General features: G+C 47.2%; 1 protein-coding gene and 1 long non-coding RNA gene across 2 annotated transcripts; both read left to right on the top strand.

Moving 5' to 3' along the window:
* The first annotated feature begins 47 nt into the window (after nucleotides 1-47).
* Nucleotides 48-10,152, top strand: HSBP1L1 (heat shock factor binding protein 1 like 1). The gene is made up of 4 exons (XM_084888063.1): nucleotides 48-508; nucleotides 6,173-6,532; nucleotides 7,621-7,687; nucleotides 8,534-10,152. The coding sequence occupies exons 2-4, from the start codon at nucleotides 6,485-6,487 to the stop codon at nucleotides 8,830-8,832; spliced, it is 414 nt and encodes a 137-aa protein (XP_084744189.1). The 5' UTR covers nucleotides 48-508; nucleotides 6,173-6,484; the 3' UTR covers nucleotides 8,833-10,152.
* Nucleotides 10,153-12,565: 2,413 nt separating this feature from the next.
* On the top strand, nucleotides 12,566-16,384 carry LOC311624612. Its single transcript, XR_014795350.1, has 2 exons — nucleotides 12,566-14,666; nucleotides 14,877-16,384. It is a non-coding gene; the product is annotated as an uncharacterized lncRNA (long non-coding RNA).
* Nucleotides 16,385-16,426: the final 42 nt, after the last annotated feature.

Below are 16,426 nucleotides of genomic sequence, written 5' to 3' on the forward strand. Positions count from 1 at the left end.
GCGGGAAGGTGGGGGCGCGCACGGCGCGGCAGCCTTCCCAGTAGGAGTTGTCGGCCCGGCTGAGCCGCGTTCTCCGTGGCAGGTGCCCGCGTAGACGGTCCCCCATGTCCCCGGGGGCGGGGAGGAGGGCGCTCGGCCACCAGGAGCGGAGGAGGGAGTCCTGGCATCGCCCCGCGGGCAGCGCGTGGCCTGGGGACCCCGCTAGTGGGGACGGGGCGGAGGGGGATTGGCAGGGGGCATCCCCCTTCGTGGGGACCAGGGGAGCGGCCCCCCGGTGACTCCAGAGCCCCCCCCCCACGCGATCCTTCTCGGGGGGGGGGGGGGAGTCGGGGCCCCATCCTGATCCAGCGGACACCCCGGAGTAGGGTCAGAAGTTCGGGGGTCTCCCGGGGTAGGGTGGGCGGCTCTTCTGGGGACAAAGCCCATAGCCGCCCGGGTGTTCCCCCTGTTTCCGCGTCGCAGACGCTGTCCCTGCTCCCGCTCAGCCCCACCGTCCTGCCTGACCGCGGTGAGCGCCCGGGCCCAGGTGGGTGGTGCGGCAGGAGGATCCGGTGTGAAGCCCGGGACCTGAGCGGGTGGGGCTCAGGGACCCCAGGATTCTGTCTGTAGAGGAGCCCCGTGAGGTCTCCCCTCAACCACAGCAGACCCTAAGCATTCCAGAAGGAAAGGCCTGGTGGATGAGCTGGTGCTTCTCTCTCTCTCTCTCACTCTCTCAAAATAAATTAATTAAATAAATAAATTTAATTGAAAACTTAAAATAGTTTATAATATTGCATTAAAAAATGAAATATGACATCTGGTCCCCATCTTCCCCTCCACCCAGGTCTGGCTGCTTGCTTCCTACGTGGTAGGCTTTGTGGGAAATCCTAACAGCAGGTACAGGCTGGCTAAGAGCAGCTCCCCAACAAGCCTGTGTGATGGGGTGGGGGTGGGGGGACTGGAAAGAGCCCAGGTTGCTGTCACTGCTCTCAGTGTCCACAGAAATGACAGAGCACACAGCACCGTGCATGAATAGGAAAACAAAAACACAACACAGAGAAGGAAGCCAGACTGGGCTGGAGAGGAACTAGACGTGTCCCTACTTAGCCACTTCCTCCCCCAGCTGTGAAGACTCTAGAATGTTCCCTCCTCTGTTCTGGAGGTTAGAGGAAGGACACAGGCTGCCCTTCTGGCACTGGAGCACCTGGGTCAGGCCGCTGACCCTGTTTTCCTGGCACGTATAGGCAAATTGGTGGCCAGCCCACAGCCACCTGCTCCTCTGAGTCCATCAGGGTTTTGGGGGGAGGGGAACACCACCAGAGTCCACTCAAGTCTGGGCAGCCGTGGAAGCCTCGGGGGTTTGAGAGCCACTGTTTAAAAAAAAAAACAAAAACCCAATATAGGAAGTCCTCAGGACTTAGAATAATTTGCTTACAGGAAAAAGGCCATTACTTTCAAGGCGGCCAGAATTGCAACGTAAATAATTAAAATAGTTTAAAATAATTAAAAAGTTTAAAAACAAGCGTTGGCCAGTGTGACTCAGTAGGTTGGAGAGTTGTCCAAAAGGTGGTGAGTTGGATTCCCGTCAGGGCACATGCCCAGGTTCTAGGTTCAGTCCCTGGCCAGGGCAGCAACTGATCTCAATGTTTCTCTCTCTCACTCTCTCAAAATAAATAAATTAAATAAATTTAATTGAAAAATTAAAATAGTTGATAATATTGTGTAGAGGGCCCCTTGGGAATGCACCACCTAGACTTTTATTACATAGGATAATTAAGACTGCCAGAGGAATTATACCACAGAAAAATATGCAGTTGCAAATCACACTTTTTTTTTTTTTTTACAAGGTTCCTGGTGCCTTGGGCTCAGACTTAAAGGGGTCCCAGGGAAGAGTGGTGTCCTCTGTGGGCAGCGGCGGTCCCATCTTTGGTGGCTGCTGTCTGGTTGGGTTGAGTCAGCGAGAGGAGGGCAACCAAAGTCTCATGTTGGGAGGTTTGACCATTCTTCTGCCATCCAGCATGGAGCAAGGCAGTGTGGAGTGTGGATCAAGAGAGGATGATCATTTTTAAGCCTGTTCTGACCCACGCCTGTCCAGGTGGCTATCAGTAACATACCTCATCACACGAGTGTTAATCAGAGTACAAGCTGGTTATCGCAGGGGTCTTCAAACTTTTTAAAGTGAGGGCCAGATCACGGTCCCTCAGAGAGCTGGAGGGCCGGACTATATGAACTACTAATCCCTACTGTAACACCTTGGCTGCGCTCACTGCCCAAAAAACCTGGTGGGCAGGATCAGATTCCCCTGGGGGCTGCATGTGGCCCGCGGGCCGTAGTTTGAAGACCCCCTGAATCACGGTGTCACTCAGAAAGTGTCTATCAGGTTTACATATATCATTCCTAAGAGTAGCATTCAGCTATGGTCTTATCTACATGGTGCAGCTAGGGCTTGGCCACAGAGGTCATTTCCTGTGCTTTTTAATATTTCACACAAAATAATTTTCTACATTTCCTATAACACTCTTTAATTATTTTCTATTGCTATTACATTGTAACACTCTCCACTTATTTCCTATAATTATCACTATTACTATGACCATGAGGAAACTCTGTTCTGTAAAGAGTAAATGTCAGTGGAAGTGCCCCTTGCTGGAGTCCATGTGATGGTCTTATTTCTTTCTTTCTTTTTTTTAAAATATATTTTGTTATGCCCAGACTTCATGATCCCCAAGGACCACCAGGGAGCCGAGTCCGATGCAATAAATAAAAGAGCCTTTTCCATGCTAGCATGGGCTCTGTCCCACTCACGCTGGCAGCATGGCGGGAGAGAGAGCAAATTTCGCCCAGCCCAGGGATTTTACTCCGGTCGGTGGTGATGTCACTGCCTCGGCTAACCCTAATTGGTTGGGTGAGGGCTAGGGTTCAGTTACAAAATGGAGGATAACCCCGCCCTGCCCCACAGTGGAGTCAGGAGTTTCTCCTCACCCACCCTGCCCTCTCATATTTTATTGATTTTTTACAGAGAGGAAGAGAGAGGGATAGAGAGTTAGAAATATCTATGAGAGAGAATCATCGATCAGCTGCCTCCTGTACACCTTCCACCGGGGATGTGCTCACAACCAAGGTGTTAGGAAGCGAGTCCCCAAGAGATGGACCACCGGAGCCAATTTGATTAAGCATGCTAGAATTTATTACAGATTCGAATCTGGATTCAAACCATGGCTGATGCAGCAGCCGGTAAACACCCAGGTAAGAGCCCCGATGGAGGGGCAGTCCCTCCAGAGTGCTCACACATATCGGTGAGATTAGTTTTAGATGAAAAGTCTCATCCTGCTGGACCACATCTGCTTCTGCCTTGAAAGCAGTTTCCAGGGATGGAATACACCAAATGTAGGATCATGGATATATTCTCTCAACTGAGAATTGTCAGAAAGATTAAAACAGCACATTCCTGCCGAAACCGGTTTGGCTCAGTGGTAGAGCGTCGGTCTGCGGACTGAAAGGTCCCAGGTTCGATTCCGGTCAAGGGCATGTACATTGGTTACGGGCACATCCCCGGTAGGGGGTGTGCAAGAGGCAGCTGGTCGATGTTTCTCTCTCATCGATGTTTCTAGCTCTCTATCTCTCTCCCTTCCTTCTCTCTGTAAAATATCAATAAAATATATTAAAAAAAAAAGAGAGAGAGAGAGAGAGAGAGAGAGAGAGAGAGATATGAGTGTGCAGATGTATGAAGCTGCTGCCAGCATAACACAGCACACTGTTTAAAAAAACAAACAAAAAACAAACAAAAAAAAAACAACAGCACATTCCTTTAAAGTCCTTACAACCCTGGTTATGCTGCAACAGCAAGTAATCTATTGCTGCCCGATTCTCTAGGACTGCCTCCCTGGCCTGGCTCAGCTCTGGATTTGTCCCCTGTGTAGCCCTGGAAGGGGCTTTTAGGGCTTTTGCCATGCTACAAGCCAGCTAGGTCTCTTCTACATTAAAGGAGCCTCCCATGACCGGCAGAACAAAAATGGCTAAAGCAATAGGCAGCAGGTCCACGGCCTTGAGAAAGTCTCTTTTGGTTCAGAACCTGTGATGTTTCTGAGGCATAAAGGCAGTCAGTCAGCCGAAACCGGTTTGGCTCTGTGGATAGAGCGTCGGCCTGTGGACTGAAAGATCCTAGGTTCGATTCCAGTCAAGGGCATGTACATTGGTTGTGGGCACATTCCCAGTAGGGGGTGTGCAGGAAGCATCTGGTTCATGTTTCTCTCTCATTGATGTTTCTAGCTCTCTATCCCTCTCCCTTCCTCTCTGTAAAAAATCAATTTTATATATATATATTCCTCAATACATCTCCACCTAAGATGTACTGATCCTAAGAAACAGCCCCCCCCCACTCCGTGCTGTTAGCAGGGATAATTCTTTTGTCTCACATTTTGCTTCTGCTATTGTTATGTGTCTTTGCTTCCACAAATATGCACTTCTCACTCAGACCCTTTTTCTCCCCCCCTAAGTCCTGCACAGTGAGTCACCACTTACTTTCTGCAGCGTCACAGCACACCTTAACTAACATTCTCACAGTGTAGATTTCCAAGGCAGTTGCATTAGAGGACTTTTCCCCTGAACCTAGTTTCTGAAAGTTAATATTCTTAAGGAAATGGCTGACTGTTGAGTGATTCTCACTCCCATTTTAATGAACCTGCCGCCCACAGGTGCAGGACTAAGAACTTGATGCCTCACTAGGCAGCGCAGGTGGAAACCCATCCGGGTGCTCGGTGTAAAATGACAGATCCTGTTTCTCCAGTAGAGATTGGGTCTCAGGGTCACCAGAGAATTTTTGAGCAGGTTCCCATTTGACGAGAGAGATTACAGTTGAGAAAAATATTTCGAAACACAAAGGGAGAGGAAGAAAAAATTATGGGTACTGGGATTCTTAGCCTAGGGTTTAGAAGGTTAGCTGGGAAGATGTACTTTTAAAAAGATATATTGTAGTAAAATATGCATAACATCAGATTTACCATCTTAACCATTTATTTTTACTTTTACATTAATCCTCGCCTGAGGATATGTTTTCCATTGACATTTATTTATTTATTTATTTATTTATTTATTTATTAAATATATTTTATTGATTTTTTTATAGAGAGGAAGGGAGAGGGATAAAGAGCTAGAAACATCGATGAAAACATCGACCAGCTGCCTTTTGTACACCCCCCACCGGGGATGTGCCCGCAACCAAGGTACAGGCCCTTGACTGGAATCGAACCCGGGACCTTTCAGTCTGCAGACCGAAGCTCTGCTACTGAGCCAAACCAGTCTCAGCTTCCATTGACTTTTAAAAAATATTTATTAAATTACTCGGGGTTACATTGGTCAATATGAACATACAAGTTTCAGGTAGGGGTTTCTATGTTCTATTGACTTTTAGAGAGAGAGGGAAGGAGAGTGAAGCATAGATGTGAGAGAGAAACATCAATTGGTTGCCTGCTGACAGGCCCCAACCTGGGCCAGGGATCAAACCTGCACCCAGTTTCCTGCCCTTGACCTAGAATCAAACCCAGGACCTTTTGGTGCGAGGGCTGATGCTCTCGCCACTAACTGGCCAGGGCCATCCTAGCCATTTCGATGTGCGCTGTTCAGGAGCATTAAGTATATTCAGATGAAGACAGAGTAGACAGTGGGTGCCAGGGCCTGAGGGAGAGTGAGTGAGTGTTCACTGGGGCAGAGGTTCGGTTTGGGAAGATGAAAGAACTGTGTGGGTGGACGGCAGTGAGTGCTACACGATGATTGTGCCTAAAGCCACTGACTTAGGCATTTACAATGGCTAAGATGGTACATTTTAAGTTGTGTATATTTTATTATTACAGGAGGAGGAGGAGGAGGAGGAGGGGGAGGGAGGAGAGGGGAGGAGGAGGAGGAGGGGAAGGGGGGAGGAGGAGGAGGAGGAGGGGGAGGAGAAGGGGGAGGGGGAGGAGGAGGAGGAGGAGGAGGGAAAGGGGGGAAGGTGGAGGAGGGGAAGGGGGGAGGAGGAAGAGGAGGAGGAGAGGGGGAGGGGGGAACAGGGGGAGAAGGAGGAGGAGGAGGAGGAGAGGGGGAGAGGGAGGAGGAGGGGGATCCTGCTAGATCTATGGCTACCTTTATCGCCAAAGTGATGGGAAAAAAGCAAACCAGAGCTGTGAGACCGCTCAGACTAAAGGCCTTGTCTCTGTAGAGGGTCCCAGCTCCGCCGCAGGGATGATGACAATGACCTTCAGGAAGAAGCCGCCACCCTCCCAGGCCTTCTCCCAGGACCTGCCCTGCAGCTTCTGCGTCTCCCTGCTGGGGCAGGCGCGCCCCGCCCAGGAATTCACCACTCACTGGCACCTAAGTTGCCGGCGGCTGCAGCTCGTCCAGCCTCTCAGGTGTTCACTCTGCAGCCTGAGCCCTGCCAGAGGCCACCACTGCCGGCACCAGATGAGATCACGGCGGCGCTGACCCTCCAGAGCCACCAGAACCCCTAGACCGCTGGCCCACCAGAGTCCACATGGAGGCGCAGGGACACGAGGACCCGGGGGGCGCGCTGCGCGAACTGGTGAGTGGGGACCCCGACCCCCACCTCCCTCCAGGCCCTCCCGGTGCTCCACCCCGTCCGGGCCCGGGATGGCGGTGGGGACGTGGCGGTGCTCTGCTGTAGGGGGCAGCCAGAGAACCACCCGCCCGCAGCCCTGCAGTGCCCCCACCCACTCTCCTGTTGGCAGAGTCCAGGAAGCACCATTAAAAGGCTGATTCCTACGTCTTGTTAAAAGAATTTGTCAGGCTGAAACCGGTTTGGTTCAGTGGATAGAGCGTCTGCCTGCGGACTGAAGGGTCCCATGTTCCATTCGGTTTCGGGGGCATGTGCCTTGGTTGCGGGCACATCCCCAGTAGGGGTTGTGCAAGAGGCAGCTGATCGATGATTCTCTCATGGATGTTTCTAACTCTCTATTTCTCTCTCTTCCTCTCTGTAAAAAATCAATTATATATATATATATATATATATATATATATATATATATATATATATATATATATAATTTGTCAGATGTTGGTACTTAAACCTTTTGCCCCAGGAAGGCAAAACCCTCTGAAGGAAGGAAACAGCAGCTGGCAGCTGGCGGCAGTCTTCACACAGAAATGCAGCGTCTGGATGGCAGGTTCTCTACTCTGTGGAGTTAATCCTTGAGATTTCATTTGCAAACTATGAAGCAACGTCGTAAAGGTGGCCTGCCTTTCCTGGCAGTGGTGGCATTTCTGTGAGGCACTCCTGCCATGCTGATCCCAGCTAAAGACCCCTAGTGAGGGGGCAGGGCCACCTGTGTCCAGGCGGTCAGCTCCTGTGAGAAGGCTCTGAGGAGCCCAGGGTGGCTGAGGTGTTGCCTGCTGTCTTTGGGACTTCTTAGTCCTGGTGCTCATGTGTAGGTGTAGAATCCTGTTGGGTTAGTTCCTGTGTGTGGGGTGAGGTAGAGGCTGGCCTGCTTAGTCAGTTATGCACTTGGTCCTCAATGTCCCTCACTACTAGTTGAAAAGACTTTCCTTGTCTACATATGTGGATGGTTCTAGTCCATGATGCTTAAAATGCCCCATGTCAAGAGTAAAAGTTATATGCAGTCAGTTGTCCTATAGTTTGTTTGTTTTTTCCAGGCAGAAAATCTGTTTCAGGAACTTCAAGAACATTTTCAAGCTCTGACTGCAACATTAAACCTCAGAAATATCCTTTTCCATCTGATAGCAAATACTGCGATGCTTTGAACTGTTAAACTATCATGGGATCTCTTTTTCGTGGGGAATTGATGAACCTCGGATTTCTTTGCACCCCGATTAATTACCAGTCAGGTAATGTCTTCCTGCTTGACCGGCAGAACGGGGCATTTTGTGTGGCAATAAAATATGTGGACACACTGCACATGACTCCCCAGCAGGGCTGCCCCACCAAGCCCTATAAAAATTGGCGGTCATACTCTACATACATTCAGAGACCGGCAGACGGAACACGGAAGGCCTCCAACCTAGGGTGTTACACCTGGCTCCCCTACCTGTTTGGTTTGGTTTTATAACTTGAGCAGCTCACTGTTTTGTTAAGACATGAATCCAAACACAATTAGAATAGAATGTTTGTTTCCAGTTGGAGCAAATTCAGACAAGGGTAATATCTGCCCTACTTGAGCTCCTTAAAAACTGTGTTACAAAGCCTTTGCATATGGAACTTGCAATTCTGATTCTGTAGCTGGGTTCCCACAGATGGGGGGGGGAAATGATTCTTAGACACGATAAAGTTAAACTGAGTTTATTTCCATTATATTTACATCCTCCTTAGAGTTTGGTTAAGACATAGTTAAACATACCAGAGTAACACACATCCCAGAGTTTGTGTCCTCACCGAGCTGAGCTCCCATTCACAGGCTAGAGACATCCTACAAAAACCTCAGGAAGTCTCTGCGCTGGCCTCCAGATGCGTTACAAGTTGCATGGCCGGGCGGTGGGTCAGACCCCCAGCTAGGCTGCCGGTGGAAGCAGGGCTTTCTGGCCTTGGACTCTGGGCTCCTTAACACGGAACTGGAAGAAATGGGAAGCCGCCTGCAGGACTTGCAGAGGAATGTAAATGACTTAATGGTGCAGGCCGGGATCCACAGTGCTATCAAAGAACAAACGGTAAGACCATTCCAGGGAAACCAAATAAGTTTACTCTGTGCAGAGCCTGGGGTTGCTTTCACCTTGAGAAATGCAATCCCCTATTGGTTCACTGTGGGAATTACTGCCTCTGTACTACATGAGAGACCTCCGGGAATAACCAGCCTTTCACAAATGCTCCTTTCTAAATTCGCCAACTTAAACACTCTGTTGTACTTCCTTTAAAAGTGTGCATTTTAATGAAACACTTTCTTTAAAATTTGAATTTACATTTTTTTTAAATACCATAAATAGTGGATTTTACTCAAGTACCTATTGACCCTCATACCTCAAATTAATCTTTAGTCAAAACACAAATCATGATGATTTAGACCAGGGGTCCTCAAACTTTTTAAAGTGGGGGCCAGATCACGGTCCCTCAGAGAGCTGGAGGGCCGGACTATATGAACTACTAATTCCTACTGTAACACCTCAGCTGCGCTCACTGCCCAAAAAACCTGGCGGGCCGGATCAGACTCCTCTGCGGGCCGCATGTGGCCCGCAGGCCGTAGTTTGAAGACCCCTGATTTAGACGTTGGAGATTATAATAACCAGTTTCTGTTTGAAACCATATTTCATGGAACCATTTAAAAAGAAATGTTGCGACGAAACCGGTTTGGCTCAGTGGGTAGAGCGTCGGCCTGCGGACTCAAGGGTCCTGGGTTCAATTCCGGTTAAGGGCACTGTATGTTGGTTGGGGGCACATCCCCAGTGGGAGGTGTAAAGGAGGCAGCTAATCAATGTTTCTCTCTCATGGATGTCTCTAGCTCTCTATCCCTCTCCCTTCCTCTCTGTAAAAAAATAAATAAATAAATAAAATAAAAAATCAATAAAATATATTTTAAAAATAAAAAGAAATGTTGCATTCAGCCCTCAACCCATTGCCAGAGTCTGGAGGATCCCACCCACTCCTACCATGCAAACATTTCTTTTCCAGTGGAATTTTGCACTGAATCTTGAGATGCAAATAAATGCTTAGCTTCAGATTTCAGACTGAATTTATGTCTATGTGATGAATGTGGAGATGGACAACTTTATTAAGATATGTATGCTTTTTCTACTGACATAGGATTCTGACCATATGAGCATATAATAATCAGGTGCCTTTGTTTTTTTTGTTTTCCCATTTCTTTTACAATTGTCATCCTATGTCATCTGGCAAATTATCGGTAGCTATCCTGCTAAATCAGAGCTAGTTCACTTATCGTATCTACATCTGGAATTCCAGTAGAAAAGATAGCTGTACCACATCCTGCTACTCATGAGCACTCTGAAATTCTGCCTGTAGGGTGAAAATATACCCTTCCCTATTAAGGTTGCATCAGACAGGACTCCCTGCCCAGCAGTCCTGTCTAGGCCTACTATATGCTAATGCTAAGCCCTCTGCATCTGAGGGCTAACTGATGATAAGCCAGTGCCTGAAAGAAGGGACCAGTGGGCCAATTTCTGCAGGATCCTGAGTTGGCACACCGCCAGGCACAGGATGGCTGTTTGAGAACTTTGTCCCTTCCCTTCATCACCTGCAGGTTTTAAATTTGGTCAAACCCACTAAATATGAGGCATCAAATTAAATGGTTAAGTATCAAGACTTCACTCTTTTTTATATTTTTAAATTGTTTTGAGAAGAAGGAATAGAGAGATAGAGATTCGGGGGGGGGGGGGGGGGTGCGTTGGCAGAGAGAAACATCCATCAGTTGCCTCCCAAAGGTGTCCGGGCCAGGGATCAAACCTGTAACTAGGTATGTGCCCTGCCTAGGAATTGAAGCCACCACCATTTTTCAGTATATGGGACAATGTTCCAACCAACTGAGCCACACTGACCAGGGCAAGACTTCATTTTTTGATGCACATATAGTCATTATTTAAAGCAGCAAAATATAAGGCCAGGTAACTAAATGTTTGTTCAAAGCTGTTAATGCCTTTTACATTAAAAGAGAGATTTAAATAAATTGTAATCTGATTGGCTAAATCTGTGTTTGTTGGTGACACTAAGTCAGGCCTCATGCCATGGGTTTCCGTGGATTCTGCTAACCCCCTAAACTTAAGTTCCTGTTGGGGGTGGGGTAATGACCCAAAATGTTAAAAAACTACTGTTATGTGTTTTAAAAGATCTGGCTCTTTGTCTGTTTCCACATTAAATATAACACTTTTCCTATGTTTATGCCAACACAGACAGGAGTGAGCTCTCTGGACACCTGTGACCCGGGTGATGGAATGTCGACGCTAATTGATGCGAAGCACCCCGTTCACTCACCTTGATGGTGAGCCCACCTTGTCGCCATCTGACTAAAATGCAAGTCACTTAGCATTATGTTTTTCTATAAACTGAATTTTTCCTATACAAAAGTTCTAGCAATTACAGGTACATTCACTGAAAGCTTAGATTCCAGTTTATTTAACTGTACATTAATTCATGTATAAGTAAATCTTTACCTCCTCTTTCCAATCTTTTTTCTTACACCTGCACTCGCATTTGAAAATGTGATCAAATGAAAACTGTGCTTTTTAAAAATATATATTTTATTGATTTTTTTACTGAGAGGGAGAGAAAGAAAGCTAGAAACATCGATGAAAAAGAAATATCAATCAGCTGCCTCCTCCACACCCCCTACTGGGGATGTGCCCAAAACCAAGGTACATGCACTTGACCTGAAGCTAACCCGGGACCCTTCAGTCCGCAGGCCGACACTCCATCCACTGAGCCAAACCGGCTTTGGCAAAAACTGTGCTTTTTGCATTATAATCTACATAATTTGAATTCTGATTTTAGTAGTTAAAAAATCATATTAGTAACATTAGAAATTAAAAACAAACAAACAAACAAACAAACAAAAGAACACAGGCAATGTGATAAGAATGTAATTGTGATTCCTGGTCAGGGCATATGCTCAGGTTGCAGGCTCAATCCCCAGTGGGTGGCATACAGGAGGCAGGCAGTCGATGTTGATGCTTCTCTCTTGCCAACGTTTCTATCTCTCCCTGTCCTGTCCTCTCTTTCTAAAAAAAAAAAAAAAAAAAATCAATTAAAAACATACATAAAATCAACTTATACCAGAAAACTACTTATGATCTTTAAATAAAAAAGATCTATATAGCCTAAACCGGTTTGGCTCAGTGGATAGAGTGTCTGCCTGCAGACTGAAGGGTCCCAGGTTCGATTCCGGTCAAGAGCATGTACCTTGGTTGTGGGCACATCCCCAGTGGGGGCATCAGGAGGCAGCCGATGACTCTCACTCATCGATGTTTCTAATTCTCTATTCCTCTCCCGTCCTCTCTGTAAAAAAAAAAAGAAAAGAAAAAAAAAAAAAAAGAAATCAATAAAATATATTTTAAAAATAGAATTTAATTCCAAAAAAAAATTTGAATCACACAGCTTATGCTTTTCTTGTGTGATTTATAAAATGGTGTGGATGGATAGAGACATTCTGCCATTCAGCAAACATCTTTTTTTTTTCATCAAACCAGCGATCTCTTTGGTCCATGGGTTGACACTCAATCACTGAGCCAGATCAGCTGAGCAAAAGTTGCTTTTTATTTATTTTATACTAGAGGCCCAGTGCACAAAATTTGTGCTCTAGGGGGTTTTTCCTCAGCCCAGCCTGTACCCTCTCCAATATGAGACATCCCTCTCACAATCCAGGACTGCTAGCTCCCAACTGCTCGCCTGCCTGCCTTCCTGATTGCCCCTAACTGCTTCTGCCTGCCAGCATGATCAACTCCTAACCACTCCCCTGCCAGCTTATTTGCCCCTAACTGCCCTCCCCTGCAGGCCTGGGTCCCCCCGCAACTGCCCTTCCCTGAAGGCTTGATTGCCTCCAACTTCCCTCCTCTGCCAGCCTGGTTTCCCCTAACTATCCTCCCTTGCAGGCTTGATTGCCCCCAACTGCCCTCCCCTACTGGCCATCTTGTGGCGGCCATCTTGTGTCCACATGGGGACAGTCATCTTTGACCATATGTGGGCAGCCATTTTGTGTGTTGGAGTGACAGTCACTTTGCATATTATTATATTAGATAGGATAAAGGCCTGGTGTATGAATGGGGGCCAGCTGGTTTGCCCTGAAGGGTGTCCTGGATCAGGGTGGGGGGTCCCTTGGGGAGTGGGGTGGCCTGGGTGAGGGGCCTATGGTGGTTTGCAGGCTGGCCATGCCCCCTGGTGACCCAAGCAGAGGCTCTGGTATCTGGGATTTATTTATCTTCTATAATTGAAACTTTGTAGCCTTGAGCAGAGCCAAGACTCCTGCTCACTCCATGGCCACAGCCAATTTTATTGGGATTTATTTATCTTCTGTAATTTAAACTTTGTAGCCAGAGCTGCAGAAGCTTGGCTTCCTTCATGGCTGGAGGCAACTCAAGCCTCCTGCTCTGTGGCTGCCACCATTTTTGTTGAGATTTATTTATCTTCTATAATTGAAACTTTGTAGCCTTGAGCAAAGGCCTGGACCAGCCAAAGCAGGCACAAAGCTTGGCTTTAATTACTGGGAAACCCAAGCCTCCTGCTCGCTCTGTGGCTGCAGCCATCTTGGTTGGGTTAATTTGCATACTCACTTCTGATTGGCTGGTGGGCATGGCTTATGGATGTAGCTAAGGTATGATCAATTTGCATATCACTCTTTTATTAGATAGGATGTGTGTGTGTGTGTTTTGATTTCAGAGAGGAAGAGGGAGAGATAGAAACATCTCCTGCACACCTCTTACTCGGGATTGAGCCTGCAACCGAGGCATGTGCCCTTGACTGGAATCAAACCTGGGACCCTTCAGTCCGCAGGCTGATGCTCTATCCACTGAGCCAACCAGGTAGGGCCAGAAGTTGCTTTTTAAATGGCTGCATCACTTTGTTATCTTTGTGGGCCAGATTTCCCAGACACTATTGGGCATAAGATTCTTAGAGTACCCCTGAAATAGCATTTTCAGAAGCCCCAAGGGAGAATGAAATGTGGTAAAAAGCTGTGTTTGCATGGAGTTACATTCCTTGGGTTGTAAAGTCCCATGTCCCTTAATCTAATTACTGGGAATTCAGCAAAACCAAAAGAAGGTCAATATCCAGAGCTTCCGATCCATGTTGTAGTTGGGTCCAGTTTAGCATCAGGCTAATTCAAGTCCACTAGTCCATTGTGTGGAGCCCACAATGCTTAGGCACCCGGACAAATGTGGGGGAACGTGCCCCCTGCAATGGGAGAGGCAGGAGCACAGGCATGCAGAAGACGCAAGGGCCAAGAGAGAGAACTTGCCAAGAGAGAACTTCCTTGGTTCAGAAGTTTTTAAAAAAATATATTTTATTGATTTTTTTTACAGAGAGGAAGAGAGAGAGATAGAGTTAGAAACATCGATCAGCTGCCTCTTGCACACCTCTACTGGGGATGTGCCTGCAACCAAGGTACATGCCCTTGACCGGAATCGAAACTGGGACCTTTCAGTCCACAGGCCGCTCTGCTCTATCCACTGAGCCAAACCGGTTTCGGCTGTTCAGAAATTTAAATATTCAGGTTTCATGCCCTTGTAGTGGCCACGCCTATTCTGGCCACTAATTTGACTGACAGCACCTTCCCAAGTCACTCAGACTTTGCTGGGCATGCATGTAAACTGCCTTCGTCCATCTCCTTCCCCCACCAATAGGTGGGGAACAGACTTGGAGAGTGTTAAATTAGCAAAGCTGTGTAAATGGCATGCCTATATTATCTACCTTCCCTTTAGTCCTTTCCTGTTAATAACCAGGTTATTACAATGGTATCAAGTCAACATTTCCAGTGCCAGTGTTTATGGAAGAGTAATTTTAATCTGTCTAGTCCAGATAGGCTCTGATAGCAACACTCTCCAAACCAAACTAAATGAAAACCAAGAAGGCAGTGAGTGCTGCTTATTCCCCAGGTGGTCCTTACCTCTCACCTCACTGGAGGCAGTTAGCAATTAGACCTTTGTAGGTTATGGAGAAACACTTCCAAATAATTATCAACTCCCTTCTTCCCGAGCCAAAGTAAAATAAACCTGATCACTCCCAAAAGAGGTCAGTTTTAGGCTCTATAGTAGGGGTGTCGAACTCAATCAGAGAAGGGGCCAAAATCTAAAATCCAGCCTAAATCGCGGGCCGAATGGTTTACTGAACAGTCATAAACTGACAATGTCATAAACTGACAGCGGAGTGCAATGATGACAGCGCGGTGCGGGCCACATTGCAAGGCCTGGCGGGCTGGATTTGGCCCGCGGGCCTTGTGTTTGACACATGTGCTCTACAGTAAAAAAAATAACATTATTCCTGCATATAAATCATATTCATTTAAAAGTCAAAATCAACTCCAGTTGGCCCTAGCCAGTTTGGCTCAGTGGATAGAGTATCGCCCTGTAAACTGAGAGGTCTCAGGTTCAATTCCAGTCAAGGGCATGTACCTTGGTTGTGGGCACATCTCCAGTAGGGGCTGTGCAGGAGGCAGGTGATCGATGTTTCTCTCTCATCAATGTTTCTCTCTATCCCTCTCCCTTCCTCTCTGTAAAAAAAACCAATAAAATATATTTAAAAAAAAAAAAGAGGTCTTGAACTGAAAGGTTCCAGGTTTAATTCCAGTCAAGATCATGTACCCCTGTTGCAGGTTCATCCCTGGCCTAGCCCCTCTTCGGGACTCATGCAGAAGGCAACCAATATCAATATTTCTCACTTCCAGGGGAGGGTGGGGGTGGCGGAGGCGCGGCGACAGTTGTTCCAGGTGTGCTCCTCACACAAACTTGGATGATCCCAACCACCCACCAGCATGCTCCTGGGATAGAATTAGAAGAGAAACTTGAGACTGTTAAGATTGATTGAAGGGTCATGGATCATGGACTCCATGGAGAACAGAGTGTGTTTAAAATACATTAGATGTAATTTCAGGAAGAATAAAAAGCAGCTAACTTTTTTTTAAATCCCCCATTGATTTTTAGACAGGGTTGGGAAGGGGAGGAGGGGGAGAGAGAAACATCGATTGGTTACCTCCCATACACACTTCAACCAGAGCTGGGGATCAAACTTGCAATTGAGATACATGCCTTTCACCAGGAATCAAACCCTCCACCCCTTGTTCTGTGAGCCAACACTCTAACCACGGAGCCAAACAGGACAGGGCAGCAACTTACTCTGTATTTAAAAGGCCAGCCCCCCAAATTATTTTATTGCACTTTATTCTTGCAGTGTGTATTCCTTCTGAACTTAAGCCACTAGATTTTGTTGTGGGTTGAATTGTGCCCCTTCTCCCCCTAGGGACTCAGAATGACCTTATGTGGAGATAGGACTGTTATAGATGTCATCAGTTAAAATGAGGTCATGCTGGAGTCGAGCAGCCCTGAGCCAATGACTGGTGTCCTTATAAAAAGTAAACACTTGGACCAGACACAGCTCAGGGAAAAAGCCTGGAGAATATGAAGGCTCAGGTTGGGGTGGGCGGGGACAGGGTTAGGGAAGAGGCACCTGGGGCTCCAGATGTCCCGTCTCCAAGCTGGTGAGACACATATTTCTGCTAAGTGCCCTGGGCTGAGGTCTTCTGTTTCAGCGGCCCCAGGACACACATAGCTTCAACTGCCAAGTGTGGCTCAATGGTTGAGCATCAACCCAGGAACCAGGAGGTCACAGCCTGATTCCCAGTCAGGGCACGTGGACTCAATCCCCAGATCAGCATGCAGGAGGCAGCCGATCAATGAGTCTCTCATCATTGATGTTTCTCTCTCTCTCTCCCTTCCTCCTTATGAAAAATGTATTAAAAAAACAACAGAGCAACCCACAGACCCCCTGAACTTTACTTCAATGGTAAAGAATCAA

This window comes from Pipistrellus hanaki (assembly GCF_964339955.1).
Source record: "Pipistrellus hanaki genome assembly, chromosome: 6".
Taxonomy (NCBI): Eukaryota; Metazoa; Chordata; class Mammalia; order Chiroptera; family Vespertilionidae; genus Pipistrellus; species Pipistrellus hanaki.